At 39.8% G+C, this 15,640-nt stretch overlaps 1 protein-coding gene across 2 annotated transcripts in view; it reads left to right on the forward strand.

The window, feature by feature from the left end:
- Positions 1-15,640, forward strand: part of LOC118783563 (cell adhesion molecule 2-like) — a 310,327-nt gene that overhangs the window by 240,948 nt on the left and 53,739 nt on the right. For both annotated transcript variants that reach the window (XM_036537490.1, XM_036537492.1), the window contains exon 3: positions 6,875-7,024. In XM_036537490.1, the coding sequence (XP_036393383.1) occupies positions 6,875-7,024 (150 nt within the window). The remainder of the gene's footprint in view (positions 1-6,874; positions 7,025-15,640) is intronic.

Raw genomic sequence — 15,640 nt, forward strand, 5'->3', positions numbered from 1 at the left:
GCACAGGTGATACTAATCGATGATTACCACTACAATAGAACGAAACTGGTCGCTGCAAACACGAAATCAATTACAACTACAGCTGACAATTATCAACAATTATGAAAGCGATACACTTAACCGTGTCCTGCGCGAAGATGCCGCAACGCCAACTAGATGCACACTGGATGAATACAAAAGGATGCTATACGCAGAAGAAATACATGTATCATTATCATTAAAAATAGGATGCTATTGGCAAATTACTACCACATTTTGGGTAGTTTCAGGGTCACTGACCTCCACAATTCAGTTAATTATATTAAATATATTCAAGTATAAGAAGGTCTTGAATCATCTGGATACAAGAACTGAAATCCAGCTATTGGATGTAAGCTATAGAGGAGCTTCAAAGATGAAGCCACAACACAAAAATAAATAAATCTTAATGATACTTGGTACCAGGTGTTGTGATTTCTGATGTGGCCATTTCTTCCATTTTTTCGCCTGTTTTACTTATTGTCATTTATTCAGTCCTCATAGTTCTAAAAACTCTGTCAAGCCCTGTGCGGTTTAACTGCAGTGTTTGCACTTGCAAAAACCTGGATCTAATGGATATTGTGTATTTATGCCCTGTAATCTTTTCAAACCTGCTCATGGATGTGGAATGTTTGGAACCGAGCTGCCAGCTTGCTCTTGCCAGTGCTTACCTGGGCTCTAATGAAAAGAAAACGAGAGGCACCGGTGACAAAACAGCCGCAGTGATTCATTGCAATGTAATTGCTGATTGTGCATTCATCAGGCCATGTTTTTACAAGAGATTTACTGTGCAATGGGAACCCAAGCCTCAGTCGACTTGGCATCCAGATGCTTCGTCAGAGTTTGTCGCCTCATAGGAGCTGGCTCTCACAGTTTATCCATGAGTAGCAATATTTTGTCTCTTCAGACCCTAATCAATCCAAAATAATGAGTGGATTTCATTCCTTTTTGATCAACAAATGAGGTGGTGAGGGATAAGTTTCATGTCCTTACAGTATGAGCACATGGCTGCTTAGGTGGACCTTGGCTGAAAGGACAGAGGGAATATTGCATGCCCACCAAGTAGCAAGATTGTGCTCTCTCTGATTTACTTTAATGGGGACATAATAAGCAATAAGGCTGTCACAGCACAGCATTAGCAAATCTCTTGCATGACTTGTGCTTCCTTGTCTGAACTCTCAGCTTTCTCATCTGAAATGCTGTTCCCTGAAGAGGTCACAAGAGCAGACAAGTTCGCAGATCAGTTCCCTTGAGAACTCTCATTTTGTGGAAATGTATTTCATTCTCCAGAGTTGAATTTAGATCTGTTGCACTCTGACCTTGCTCAGAATTTTTTTTTTTTTTTTTTTTTTGTCTTTTTGGTCTTGCCTGAAGTAGTATTGACTTGTTTGCTTGCTTATTGGCCACTCATGAAAAACATGTCCCTGTTATTTAGGGCAGTGTGGGTTGTTACTTTATCATTGTTTTTGTATTCTCATTTAAAGTGAAAGGATTTCCAACACCACTTTCCATTCCATGTATGTGTCGTGCACTACTGTTGTTGTTTGTTGTACCACTACTGTTGGATGATATTTGTTGTTGTCACCTTGACATTGTATGAATGCACTATGAGAGACATTGGAACCGGAGTCAGATTCCTTGTGTGTGTAAAAGCATACTTGGCCAATAAAGTCTGATTCTGATTCTGAACTTGTCCTCCTCCTTAGGGAAATTCCATGAGGAGGAGTTGGGCCACCCTTTGCCTTCAGAATAGCTTAAGTCCTTCTTTGATTGCTGCTCAGTTTTAAACTGTTTGTTGAGACTGGGACCATTTTTCAAGAGGGAAAATCTCCAGTTCCTTGAGAAATGAAGGAAGTGGAAAGTTATGCATCTTCCTTTGGCTTTCTCCAAATATACACCCAATCCAGATCTATAATAATAAGAGTACATTGGTTACAACACGTTTCCAAATGGCAGCCCTACAATAAATATCAGATTTGTGAAGCACACAACATACAGTTTTTGTTAAGATTGGTTCATGGAGGTGTAGATGCAGTTCTGTGACAAATTTTGAGCCATTGTTTTGTGAGTTTTAACAACTATCCTGTTAAGTGTCCCTCTGTACCAGTGATGTAAAACTCATATGTCAGAAGGTTACCAGTAAGCACTAAAATTCATAATCTCTTCAGTACAAAATTAGCAATTCATAATTGGAAAACCAATTACACATTAAGTGTAACCATCTTGCTTTAAAAAAAAAATTGATGAAATTTTTTTGTCTTGTATAGTCCTAATGGTGGCTCAGTGAAGAATGATTCAGCAGATAAAACAGTGTAGGCCTCCATTAGGAGCAGCTTCACATGAGTCATCAAATATTGATTTCCACTATCCCATCACATTCTGCTATCTGCTCATTGGAGCTAAAACAGTCAACAGCCGCGTGTAGGACATTTTAATGTTCACTTTGAATTCTTGGAGAGAATTATCCCAGGCCTTCTTTATGTTTGTGTGGTGTGACTACCTGCATTACCCTTATGGGTGAAAAAATCAAGCTATCAAATAATTTATCAAGCAAAATCATGAATGATAGATGTTATGAGGATGCCTATGCTACTGATGTGAAGGTACTGATCAATACATTACAATAGTGCATCAACAGGAAAACAAGTAACTTGAATGTTTCAGCTGATCAAATTCTCAAAGGTAACTGCATTTCTGAGCTATAGTACATCGTGAATACATTTTCCAGTAATAAATTCTGGTTTAGGGCAGTTGAAATTTCTCTACTGCAGCTTACAAACGTAAAACGTGTGTGTGTGTGTGTGTACATATATATATATATATATATATATATATATATACTGTATGCATATATAAAACATTGGGCACTGTGGCACAGCCAGGGACATGGAGATCTTTGCACGCCTTTGTGTGAGGCATGTAAAAAAAGCTGTATCAGGACTGACATGCAGAAGTCATTTTTTCTTTATTTAATTCAGGGTATCTAAAAAACCTCCACACCACCAGGTGGCACTATGTAGAAAAACAACTAAACAAACAAACAAACAAACACACACACACACACACACACACACATACACAAACAGGGGTTCATCAATAGAGTGGCTTGGAAACAGCCCAACTCTCCTGCCTGCACCTTAGCTCCTGAAGAACTGAGAGACCCAGTTCTAGGAGAAACTTTTATGCTTATTGATGAGTCAATAAGCATCAGTTCGGTAATACCTGCTTAACCGCAGCTGTGGCTGTCAATGGTCCTGCAGCAGTCCTGACTCAAGCAGCTCTGATTCACCAGCAGAAGAGTCACAGGATCAACACTCTATGCTTCTGCACTGTCCTATCTAGCATAAATTATATGATAAGAATGTGTTGCTCATATTTCTTGCTTGTCTTGCTTAATCTCCCACACCAGGCTTCAGAATCTGATGACTGGTTTACACACTGCCAGAAAAAGGTGCAAGCTGAGACTTTTTGCATTCACTCTTGTGCAAAACAGCCATTTTCTTTTCCTTTGTACTGTTTTTCATGAGTAGTTAAGCATTCTCTGTGAGCTGGGATTAATTAACTCTAATAAATGTTTTTTTTTTTCCCCACTCATATATACAGCTGCTATCCACTTTTAGAACTCTATGTATATATTACTCTCCAAAACACTCTCACTGTTTTTTTGTCTGCTGCTTTGTCAGCCTAACAGTGAGTTCATCAATACTTATCAGGAATGGTATGCATTGCTCCAAGAGTTCTTATAGTCTACAGGACATTACTGGATTGCAGGTACGGAGAGATGTGCTCAGCTGGGTCCTGTCACCACAGTAGCATTCAAGTCTGAATTCACATTTACAGACAGCTGTAGCCTTGGTGTTGGTCTTTTTTTATGAGCTCACCCTTGTTGTCTTTTCAGGATGTTTGCCCCTGCATTTGCATTGGTGCCCCCTGTCATGTTCATTTGAATAATTAGACACAAGTGGAAGCAGACCATTAAAAAGTTTTCTGGAGACATTGCAACAAAAGGCACTAACTCTGCATTTGAGTTTGATTTAATTGTAGAGCCATCACTTATTTCAACCATTAGGCCCACCACCTGTTTATCATTAAAATGCTGTTTTCAGTGTATTGTGTTTCACAGAGTAACTGTGCATCAGCCACTTTTTTCAACTGTTTGACTTGAAAACATGCAAAAAAAAGTGATGCAAAAGAGTCCACTGCTAATAGTGAAACTGCACTTCATAACAGAAGCATATAGAGAGAGGCTATACTGAGTTTTTGCAGCTTTGCAGCTGCATCTCTCTCTCTATGTTACTCTGAAACAGGCCCAGTGAGTAAAGCTTCATTTTCAAATCAAGCCAATTGTCATGAATGCTGTAATTACCGCTGAATGGAAAAGCATATATTTTGATGCAAATTGATTTCAAATACTTACCTTATAGTTCCTACATCTTGTTTCAGCTCACGAAGCAGGACAGACGAAGTGTGCTGCCAATTTTTTTTTTTCATTACACATTGTTGGTTAAGTTGAGAATTTTTCAACCTGGTCATTTTTTTCTGTTTTTCTTTATGTTAAATTTCATACATTGCATTGGACATGATTTGCACAGAACAATAAGATTTCCCTCAAGAGTAAAAAATAAAACACCTTGCAAACAGAAAACAAAACCAGGCAGGCACAGTATAATCTTGAGCATTGTATTTCTACATGTTTCTGTTTTTCCACCTCTTTCTGTACATAACAGTTGATTTTATGAGATACATCTACCCTTGCGGGAGGCCATTTCTGGATGTTCTTGTTATTTATTATTATTAGTAGTAGTAGTAGTAGTAGTAGTAGTAGAGGTTGTAAGAGTAATATCATTATTACTAGAGTCATAAGAGAATACTAACTGCTTTTAAATATCTACTCATTCATTTTTACTGTCCTCCTGTTGGGCTCAGTGAAGCACAATTCTCATATCCAAGACCTCTGGCACAGTCAGACCCTGTGGACCTGTGTGACCTCTGCACAATGTTGAAGTCAGTTGCTAATCCTGTGTGTCCACTCTGTGCAGTATCCACAGAGGTGTGATACAATCTCACCTTCCCACCAGGGATACAATCAATATCCCAGAGGGAGGCTTTGTTTGGAGGCAGGCACACAAAGAAGTAGTGTTCAACCGACTGCACACAGTACTATTTTTGAAAATGTGAGTGTACCAGTCACCCCATACGCGTTTCTTATAGTAGAATCATCATATGTGGCAAATGTGGCTGTTTCCAAGCCATATGGTACTGCTGGAAAAAAGTGTATCAAATAAACACTGCTTCTGTCCAATGCATGATTTTGCTTTGGTGCATACATTGTGTCTATCATTTTTACATGGTTAGCTTGTTTCCATTTTGGCAAGGGTTTTTTTGTCACCTACCTTTATAAAAGGTGGAATATAAGGGAGTTCAGAGTATAGGATGAGCCATGACCCATCCAGTTGTTATAAGGATTAATGTGGATCAGAAAAACAAGCTCTGTGGTTCCACATGAAACAGCATGCAAGAAAGACCAGCTACCACATTAAGTTTTTGAATAACCATTATTCACTGGTTAGCCGCAGTCCTTGTGAAACTCATCACTGAATATAATTCTGGATAAACTGCCAGAAGTTGAATCAGAGCTTATATATTCTCTTGAGGCCATGAAATGATTAATGCCATTAAGCTAATGTACAAGTTCACAGTGCACATGTCAAGTTGCAACAGTAATTAGAGCAGACTCATGCAAACTTGTGTTAGGTATTATTACAGCTAAAAGTGCTTAGGCTAAAATTGTACTGTGTGCTCTAGGCTTTACAGAGCTGAAAAACACACATAAATGCAAACACTTGAGCATACATACAATCAATACTGAAAGATAAAAAGATACAAAAACCAAGAAGGCTCATGCCCCTACAGTCATGCACATTATTTTTCAGTCATAAACAGACACAGAACAGAAACAATCAGTCTTTATTCAGCATTTAGACTTCAGGGCACCATACTGCTTCTGGTTTCCCTCTAGCTGTAACAAAAGCATGATCCGAGAGACTGAAAGGTTGTTGGTTTGTGAGGATTCTTTGTGATTCTGTGAAGACTGGATGAGTTTGACGAAAAGCTGCATTGCCAGAGTGCAATTAGAGGACTTTACCGAGTTGACAAGTTCAGCTGCGAAATAAGGAAGTGAAACCCACAAAGCTACGATGATTAGGGCATGTTTGGGCGTCTCGCGCTTCCCACGACCACTGCCTGCTCTCTGGAAAAGCAGCAGCTTGGATGGAAGGCCTGCCGTGTTTGGGATTGTGTGTCGATTTGCCTCCCAGTTGCAGCTGCAGACACTTGCTGGTGGAACATAACTGCCTCTAATTGGGCCACACTACCAATTAGAGTTCTGGAACAAGGAGAAGAATGGTGGCAGAGAGGAAGGCTTGTCACTTTTCTCTGAGTAATTCTAGTAAAAAGGTTCTTCATTTCAGTCCCCTACAAATTAATTCAATATTCTTAAGGTGCACTATTAAAGCATGCCTTGGAGTCTTCTGCAATGTCTAAGTTCCTCATAGCTGTGGAGACAAGGTTTGCTTATAGGTGTTTCATTTGCATGGCTTCAGGGCGGTGGGCAATGGTGTTTTGAGGCACTGCTACAGCAAGCTGTGTTGTGCCTCTCTAGGGTGCAAAAGACATCAAGAGGCCACTCTTCTGAGGCCTAATCCATTTTGTTTAAGAGTTTTTTAGATGTAAGCACAACACGATCTCATAGCACATTTGTAGAATGAAAAGGAACCAACTCCAACACAGGAAGGAAAAGAACCTAAGAGCACCCATTTGCTTTTTGCGATCATTTCTTTGCCCTCTCCTCTTGCAGGTAGCCAGGGTCAGTTCCCTATCACTCAGAATGTGACAGTGTCAGAGGGAGGGACAGCCAACATGACCTGCCGCGTGGACCACAATGACAACACCTCCCTCCAGTGGTCAAACCCGGCACAGCAGACCCTCTTCTTTGGGGACAAGAAAGGTGAGTCTGCCTTGGACATTTACCTCCATGGGGCCTCTTGCTGAGCTTTGTGACCATGTGACGCTGCTGGCATTTAGTCTTTATCATTGCTTGTTTGCTGCTTCTGACACTGTTTTGGTGGTAATGACAGAAAAGGGCAGAGAGTTAGAAAACAGATAATGCTTTAGCTGCAGGAACCTGTCAGACCCTGGGGTCACTGTCTGGATTTTATTTCTTCCTCAAGCCCCAGCTGTCAAGTGTCTAAGGTACTTAGCTTTGCATCTAGAAGGATTTCAGCATATCCTTACCACTGGTGGCTGTCTCAGGTCCCCTTATTTACATGAATATCCCTGAGCATATGAATGGTAATGACAAATTTCTGTTTCCCCCCACTGTCCTGCTGAGTGGTGGCTGCATTTTGTCATAAGTGACACCAAGTATACCTGACAGTACCATTTTGAAAACCAGTGGGTGATGGGAAGTCTTGATACAGAGGAGACAGAAGGGGGTGAAGTTGTTATAATTACTTTGAATTAATTTACTTTATTTATTTATTTATTTTTATTTATTTATTTATTTATATGTATATTTATAGAGATTGGGGGACACAGGTATAATCAGATGGCATAGGCTTTGTCTAGCGGTATAAGACCTTACATGGCAATAGCCTAAAACAACATCCAGTTGTTAATCTTATAGGCAATTTTCACTGTCAGATCTTGATTTTTACTTTAAATAAGAGATATGAACTTGAAGAGAAGAATCTACAAGCTTCCAATTTTCTTTCTCCAAAAGAGTCTTGAGATGATTTTATATCTTCTTCTAGCCCAAAGAGGAACAATCCAAAGTTTGGTTGCATTTATACTGAAATAAAAAAGGGCAATAAAAAATAGCAGCTGAACTTGACCTTCTCACTGAAACAAGTTCAGAGCAGCATTCTCTTGTCAGCAATTCACCACTTCTGGGGTTTGGGGGCAGGGCGGGGTTTGAGATGAGTGAAAATTTATATCGTTAAAACATGGCAACCGTATTGTACATTGGTGCCACAAAAAAAACCGACGAGTGATTGTCCAGCTGGGAAGATACATTTCAAAGTAAGTGCCTCTTGTTTGAATGTTGAACTAACTTCAAAGGCTGTGGACTGAATGCCATCCTGTGATGAAGCTGGATGAGAGAGCTGTGGGACCTAATGTACATACAATATGCATTGCAGCATGGAGATTGTGCAATGTCACGCTCTTTCCTCACTTGTGTGAGCCATTCCATTTGATTTGCACTTCTGTTTGACAATTAGGTCCATGAAATCCTTGCTTGTGTTATAATACTAGCTGCACTGTCTGTGTCATGAGGCGAGAGCAAGCACAACATCTCCCCCTGTTTGGGATGTTTCCCCTATGACAATGAAGGGCTTCTTTATGTGGTGGTAGGGAACAGTTTCACCAGCATGTAGGCCACCAGCATGCGTAAGTACGGACTGGGTCGCTCATTCATTCTCTTCATAATTCAAATTAGGAAATTTATGAAAATCGTTGCCATCTGTCTCCATGACCTAGATGTGCAGCATCTTCTGCTGGTGTGCATTAAACTGCTCCTTTAAAAAGATTCTGCCTCTCTAAAGCCATTAACCCGTTTCCAGCAAACCAGAAAGTGATAGCTTGTGAGTGATGCAAGCAGAAGAAGCTATTGCAGGAAGGCTGTTCCAGAGAGCCTTCATGTATGTTTCACTTCACAATTGGTGTATGCTTAAAGGCCTAGAATTGTGATAAAGATTTTTTTTGCCACATTTTACATTTTTCACATTATAGTCAATTGTCTTTTAAAGAGAGTATTCCATTGTGGTATTTATCATACCCTTGCAGTCATATCAGCTGAATGCCTCTAACACTTTTTAAAGTAATGCTTATAAAGCACTGTGTTGGGTATAATGTATGACATAAGCATTCATGTATACTCCTAGCAGGTTAAAATAGCAGGCCAGTGCTGGTTGTCAGTATGACAGATAAGACTAGCAAAGACTACAAAAAAGCAATAAATAATGCATAATGCATTAATCAAACTTTAGGAGGATGAAAAATTGCCCTGTACTATTTTGGTTTAAGAGATCAGTCCTGTTCTTCTGTGATGTTAATACAGGCTCTTACCACACCTCACTGTTCTGTGTTCTGAACAATGGCTGTCATGTTCGCATTGTTCTCATTGCTCACGGTATATGTGCTACTTTCTCTAACAGATTTGTGCTAAAGGACTAGTCTCACAGGTGAATGCAGCTCTCGATTAGACATATCGTGCAAATCTTGAATAACAGAATCCAAGTGGAACTATACTTGCATGGTGATGCACTGGAGTTTGCACCCGTGGATGAATGTGTTAACTCCCAGGCATGCTTCACAAACGCCATGCTTACAGGAGTTAGTCCACGCAGCACTGTGGTGCCGAAGTGCTCAAACATTTTGTGTTGCCTGCACTAATTAAACCCCAACGGTCTGAGAAAAAATTGTGAAAGAATCACTGTTCCGAACCTGCTAATAGAAGCAAATGAGGAAACAAAAGTAACCTTCATGGTTTTTGAAACAGAGAAAAATATGACCTGCTCATATCATTTAATTGCTTGTGTCTGGAAGCGGACTGAATTATTGTGTCATTAGTATATACTCAGATTTGACTATTTCCTACCTCTAATTATGTGCAACTATGCCCTCACTCCACAGCCTCAGCTCTAGATTTGACCTGCAGTGGTCATAATCTTAAATGTTCCACTGCACCAGCATGTGCGTGGATGTCAGCCTACCAAAACGAAGCACATTGACTTCCTCACTCTATTTTTTTTTCTCTCTCCACACTGAGTAATTGTATCACGGGCAGCAGGTGACATTCTATCAAGCTGATAGCACAGGCCGTCTCACATTTAAGGGCAGTGCTCCAACCGATGACTTGAATACGATGTCGTACGGGGGGAACTTGAAAGCGAAATCTCCAGATGCCGCGTCTGTCCTTCTGTGCGGAGATTCTGTCCTGAGCGAGGATTCAAAACCTGTCTGGAGGAAAAGACAATGTGTACCGTGTATAAATCAAAAGAGCAACCACAATGGCAGCGTTGGGGACTGCAGTAAAGAGATGCCTGGCAAAGGTGGAAGAGGAAAGGTGGTCTTTTATGTGGACACTACGGATGAGTGTGGGAAAGCACATTTGTGATGCTTAGCACATTCCTGGGTGATGCTTGGGGGACAAAGGAAATGTATTCTTCTCAGTAGAGGTTGCCGAGCTAAGTGCGAAAACACTTCCAGTCTGGCTCTTTGCTTTTAAACGGCCAGATGAAAAGGTTTATTGGCACGACTAATACAAGGGCGTAGTGATAATGAAGAATGGGAGGCTGGGAACAGCGGAGACTCAGTGCTTAGGAGCTCGGCTTGGCAATGGGGAGCTGAGGGGTGGGGAGTGTGTTTCTAGAAAGATTTACAGCTGCATTGGTTCATTGCTTAATCGGGTGGCAGAGAGCTATTCTGTCTCAGCGTGTCTCCACGCACCTTTTAAAACAAGATTTATTCCCATTATATTATGGCCAGATGATGGCGTACGATGGGGTGCTTATTCAGGTATAACCTTCATGCACTGTTGCAGAGTATATCGATCCATCAGCTCCTTTGAAAACACCCTAGCACCTCTCTTCTTCCAAAACAGAGGGATATTATTTTTAGTGGTTCCCCACAAGTGAAGTCTAGCACACTTGACCCAGCACAAAAAAAGATACAACTGGACCATGAACAATAGGATGGAGTCCAAAGCGCAGAGTGGAAAAGGAACCCGGGTCCTTTGGAAAGGTTGTATTAGCACTACAAATTGCTGGAACAGTGGGAGGTGGCATTCAGAATGGTAGGGCTCACAAACACAGTGACCCTGATATCAGATGCCCCCGACCAAGCCTTCTGTAGGAGGTGACACAGTGGACCTCTCTTCAGAGGCACATTTGACCATGACCCCGCTGGAGATCAAAATGGCTCAAATCTATGCTGTCCATCTCTCTTGGGGATTGTCCATGGTACCCACTCCGTCACCATCTGTCAATTAGGTTATATACTATACTTCAAAAGTTACCATGCAACATATGTAACTGTATTTATGCACATATAAAACTACACTCTAAATGCATTAAATTATCAAAACAGAATATATTCAAATGCAAGGATATCAAAAGAGGACATAATAAAGTATAGTCTCATCATGGCAAGCACCAGAGCTGACCAAAGTATGGTTCATAATTTCATCATGAATCAAAAATAATGAAGAAAGCAACAGAAAAGGTTTTCAATCCCTAAGATATATATACTTTTTAAATGAAATGCTTGCCAATAATACTGGGAGGAGAAGACACTGTTGCATTCAATAATTCTGTTCAGGACTCTTGTTCCATGGTCATTTTAATTAATGGTCATTTTACTAAACCTTATCACAGGACATAACCACTTTTCTGAGGTGCAGAGATGTGTCCTTATATGTCCCTCCTTCTCCAGATACTGCACAGGGTAACAAAGCTTTCAGTCCCTATTAAAAACAGTGTAACTGATTGTTAAAGACTTGAATCTCTTAGCCTTGTAAAATAAAATAATATTTGAGTGCTTCTACATATATAGTTTTTCAAACTATTTTGATATGCAGTCTATTTTTAACAGACAAGTTTAAATATGATTATTTCCTGGCTTATTCCTCCATGAAGCCTAAGCTCAAGTGCTATATTGGATATGTAGTCTTTTCCCCTACAAGCCAATTCCCATCTCTTAAAGTTGTACTTATCTCTCAGAATGTTGCCTCTCTAAATCTTATACAAGTTATAAGCTGGCATCTACTATCGGATGTACAAGAAGCAGCTATGACCTCACACCTATTTTACTTTTTTTTTTAGATTTATCACTCACTTCATTACATAAATACAAACAATGCAGGGGAAATTAATCTGAGAGCCATGGAACTGCTAAGTGTTTTATCGAATTTTCGTCTTTTGCTCATGGCTGCCCAAGCTAATAATTGAAGTTCCTCAATAATAATTGAAGCTCCTCCAGGCTTTTTCTTTCTTGAATCCAATCCCATTCTGATGTCCGGTGAGCTTCTGTAAAAATAAAAACAAGGGGATTACATTATCAAAGGCTTTGCACACTGTATTTACGATTCACAGTTTTCTTTCATCTTTTTTAAATTATTATTATTATTTTCATTTTAACTGGATCCATCCTTTTGCTGTATTTTGGAAGCAGTTTAAATATCAGCAAAAACCGGGATGGTCTCCATTTCTATTCCTGTCTACTTCCAACAGAAGCCAGGACAGAAGCATTGGCAGGTATCAGTCCTGTCTGTACAAGAACAAATCAAGCAGCAATGTGTTCATGGCATTTTCCTCTGCTAATTGGTATCTGAAATCGGTTTGCCTCTCTAGCCGAGCTTACATTGTGCTGCATTGGCCTTGCTCAGAAGAATCTCTTTGTTAAAGGAACACCTGTTCAGACTCACTTTTTATTGTGTGAACATATGTGTATATGATGCTGGATATTGGAGGCTTTGTGTTTTGCTTATTGTTTGTGCTGTCAAAGTGCCCCAAAACATTGCCAGTTCTCTCATCTCCCCGTCTGTCTCTTTCTCTCTTCCTGGAATTGATTGACTGTTTAATTGTTTAATTTTCCATTTAGCATCGTGGAGGCCACATCAACCTTATTTCTCTCAGAAATTGTTGTCTGATAAATCTTCCCCCTGAAAACAGCACAATTCATTAGAATCATCTGGAGTTTATATACATTATGTATGTTATTGTATAGCATTAAAGTATGAGCGTGTGTGTGTGTGTGTGTCTTTTGTACTCAGTTCTACCATTACAATTTATGTCAACTATAGATCAACTTTTCTCTCTGGCATGAAGTAAGTCAGCTGTCAGTAAATTCATATATCCAGTAATGTGTGTTAAGGGTTGTGCAGGGATGGTCTCCAGACTGAGTCTGGAGGAGAAAAGGCCGATAACGAAAACTGCCTGTGCGCTGCAACTGTAACCACTGCATATATGTTATGATTTGATCAGTTACAGTTAGTTTCAGTTTCTGTCGTTCATTCTGGTTGTTGGAAAATTTACAGTAAGCCAACAGCAGGGTAATCAACTAATATGGACTCATCAATTCATAACAGTCATTTAGGCTGCGTATAGTGTAACTGCTGGACTTGACAAAACATTGCTCAGGGAAAAAAGAAACCAATCTTCCCTCCTTAGATATTTGCACAAAATGTATGATCATTAAAACAATTAGTCTGAGAAGATTGCTGAGAAGACATGAGAGATTAGGCATTATTATGTTTTGTCCGGGACAAAAGGTAAATGAACACGGTCCTGATTGGATGCGTGGTGGAGGGATATCCACTGAACGACTCCAGCTGAACATCTTAATGGAGGAGTTGTGCCTCTCTTGTGTTGGCTTTCTTGAGAGCAGCACGTACCCCTCATTATCTCACACAAGGGCTTGGCTGATGCACAGTGCAGAGCTCTCAGAAGGAAGCATTCAAGATTCTCGGACATTCTGCCTCCCAGACCAACTGCAGAACCTGGCACCCTTGAGTGGATTTGGCCGTCCTCTATTTAGTTCATGGAAACTGCTGCCCACATGCAGAATTTATGATTCATTTTTTAAAGTGGATCCATTACCTGAAATTTTGGAATGCAAAGCTGTGACATCAAAATTTGACTTGATGTTCTTTGCATGTGAAAAGCAGCAAAGAGGACAGAGGACAGCTGCATGGCAATCAAAACCTAACCTTGTAATCAACATAAAATGGTTTCTATCACAGTATGCAAACTAAACAAATACTTTTGAATTATTTGAAAATGCATTTTTCTAATTTGGGCCATGCCCAGTACCTTTGTGATTGTAAATGATAAAGAAAAAATATTGTATGTGCAGTATGAGTTAATTAATATCTATAATCTTATTGTCCTGCTTTTGCGCCACCACCACTCCCAATTACTGCATTTCCTTCTCACTAAAGGACCAACATCCATCTGCTCTATTGCTGAGCTGATCTGACGTATTGCCACGTTATTTTCTTCCTCTCCCATTCTGTGCTTTTGGCCACATTACAATAACAACTCTACCCAGCACATAATGGTTACAATGAAAACAGACTTAGCCTCTTTTAGGGGGAAATAAAAATCCTTTATATACATCAGTTGGAGTTAAAATTCTTCTGATGCTGTATGTTCCTTCACTGCTAAGATTCACGATGTGACTGGCATAACAAACTCAACTAATCAGCTCTTTCAGCTTGCTCATTTAAAACATTGGAGTATGGTTAATGCTAAAGAACCTTGGACAGAACTTGGAAGAGCAACAAGATGCAAACATTTGCTAATTATATAAATTTCTCATAACTACAGAGGGCTCTTACAGAGACCATTAGCAATTTAAGATCTCAAGCCATTGCATATTCTAAAAATGTGACTTACCGCCTCCTTACTTTTGCATTTTCTCTGAGAGGGATATCTGACAAAAACTAGTAACCCCTGTGTTGCTGATTCCGTCTTGCATGTGATTCCATGCCCTACTCCAACTTGTGCAGAACTTTATAGCTTAGTGAAGTATTGTGGGGGGATAAGGGAATCTATTAGGAATTTGACAGAAAAATGAAAGTGAAAATTATAACCTGCAAACATTTTTTTTTATATGTATGGTTGTTGTACTTGTGGGTGTACTGTTGTTTCTTCACATCGTGTTTTTGGTTGGGAATAGTATCTTTAATGTCTCTGTTGCATTTGAATTGTCTCTGAATGTATGATTAGTGTTCAGTGTTTGTGGCCGACTTTATTTTATAGTTCAAAATGGGTGAGTATTTTATGGTGCATAGAATATAATCCAATCACCTTTTGGAGTTGGGTTCCAATAATGTGTCATGATGGGTGTAGAGCAGAGGTGCCCAAATTCTTTCCTGTGAAGGGCCAAAAATTAATCTGGATGGAGGTCTGCAGGCCAAAAATAAATTTGATGTTATTTGAAATTACATTACATTAAAATGTATTATATTTTATAGAAAATTAACATTCTAAATCTAAAATAAAATTTCAACCCTCGTTCCTGCGCAGAAATTGCCAAGGTTTGTTTCCACGGTTAACAGTTTATTGTAAGTAAACACTTGGCAGAGTGGTGTTTTAGTGCTTTTTCCAAAGTGAACCTTGTTGGGAATCGGTTTTGATAGCGTGTAACACAATTTCAGCTTTTTATGTGACGTCACTTGAAATCAGAATGGCAACCTGTCGAAATGCTGACTGTAGTTTATCACAAAGACGCATGTCTTTAGTGCATTTTATTTCCTATTCAACCAGCGCTCGCTACACCCCTGCCCCTTTCCGCTACACCCCTGCCCCTTTCCGCCCATCGTACCCATTGTCTGTGGACCATGCTATTATATTTGATAAGAATCTGGATTCTGCTCTGAGGTAAACACATGCTACTTCTTAAACTCACCAACATACAGGTTGGTGAGTTTGGGGGCCATCACTTAATATGTAGGTTTTCAAAGACAATCCGACTCTTAAAGTTTGACTCAAAGTCCCAGTTGTACAAGATGCACAGTGAAATCATCAGGATGCATTTTCTCAGGTCATTTAACACCATT

Source organism: Megalops cyprinoides, chromosome 9, assembly GCF_013368585.1.
Source record: "Megalops cyprinoides isolate fMegCyp1 chromosome 9, fMegCyp1.pri, whole genome shotgun sequence".
Taxonomy (NCBI): domain Eukaryota; kingdom Metazoa; phylum Chordata; class Actinopteri; order Elopiformes; family Megalopidae; genus Megalops; species Megalops cyprinoides.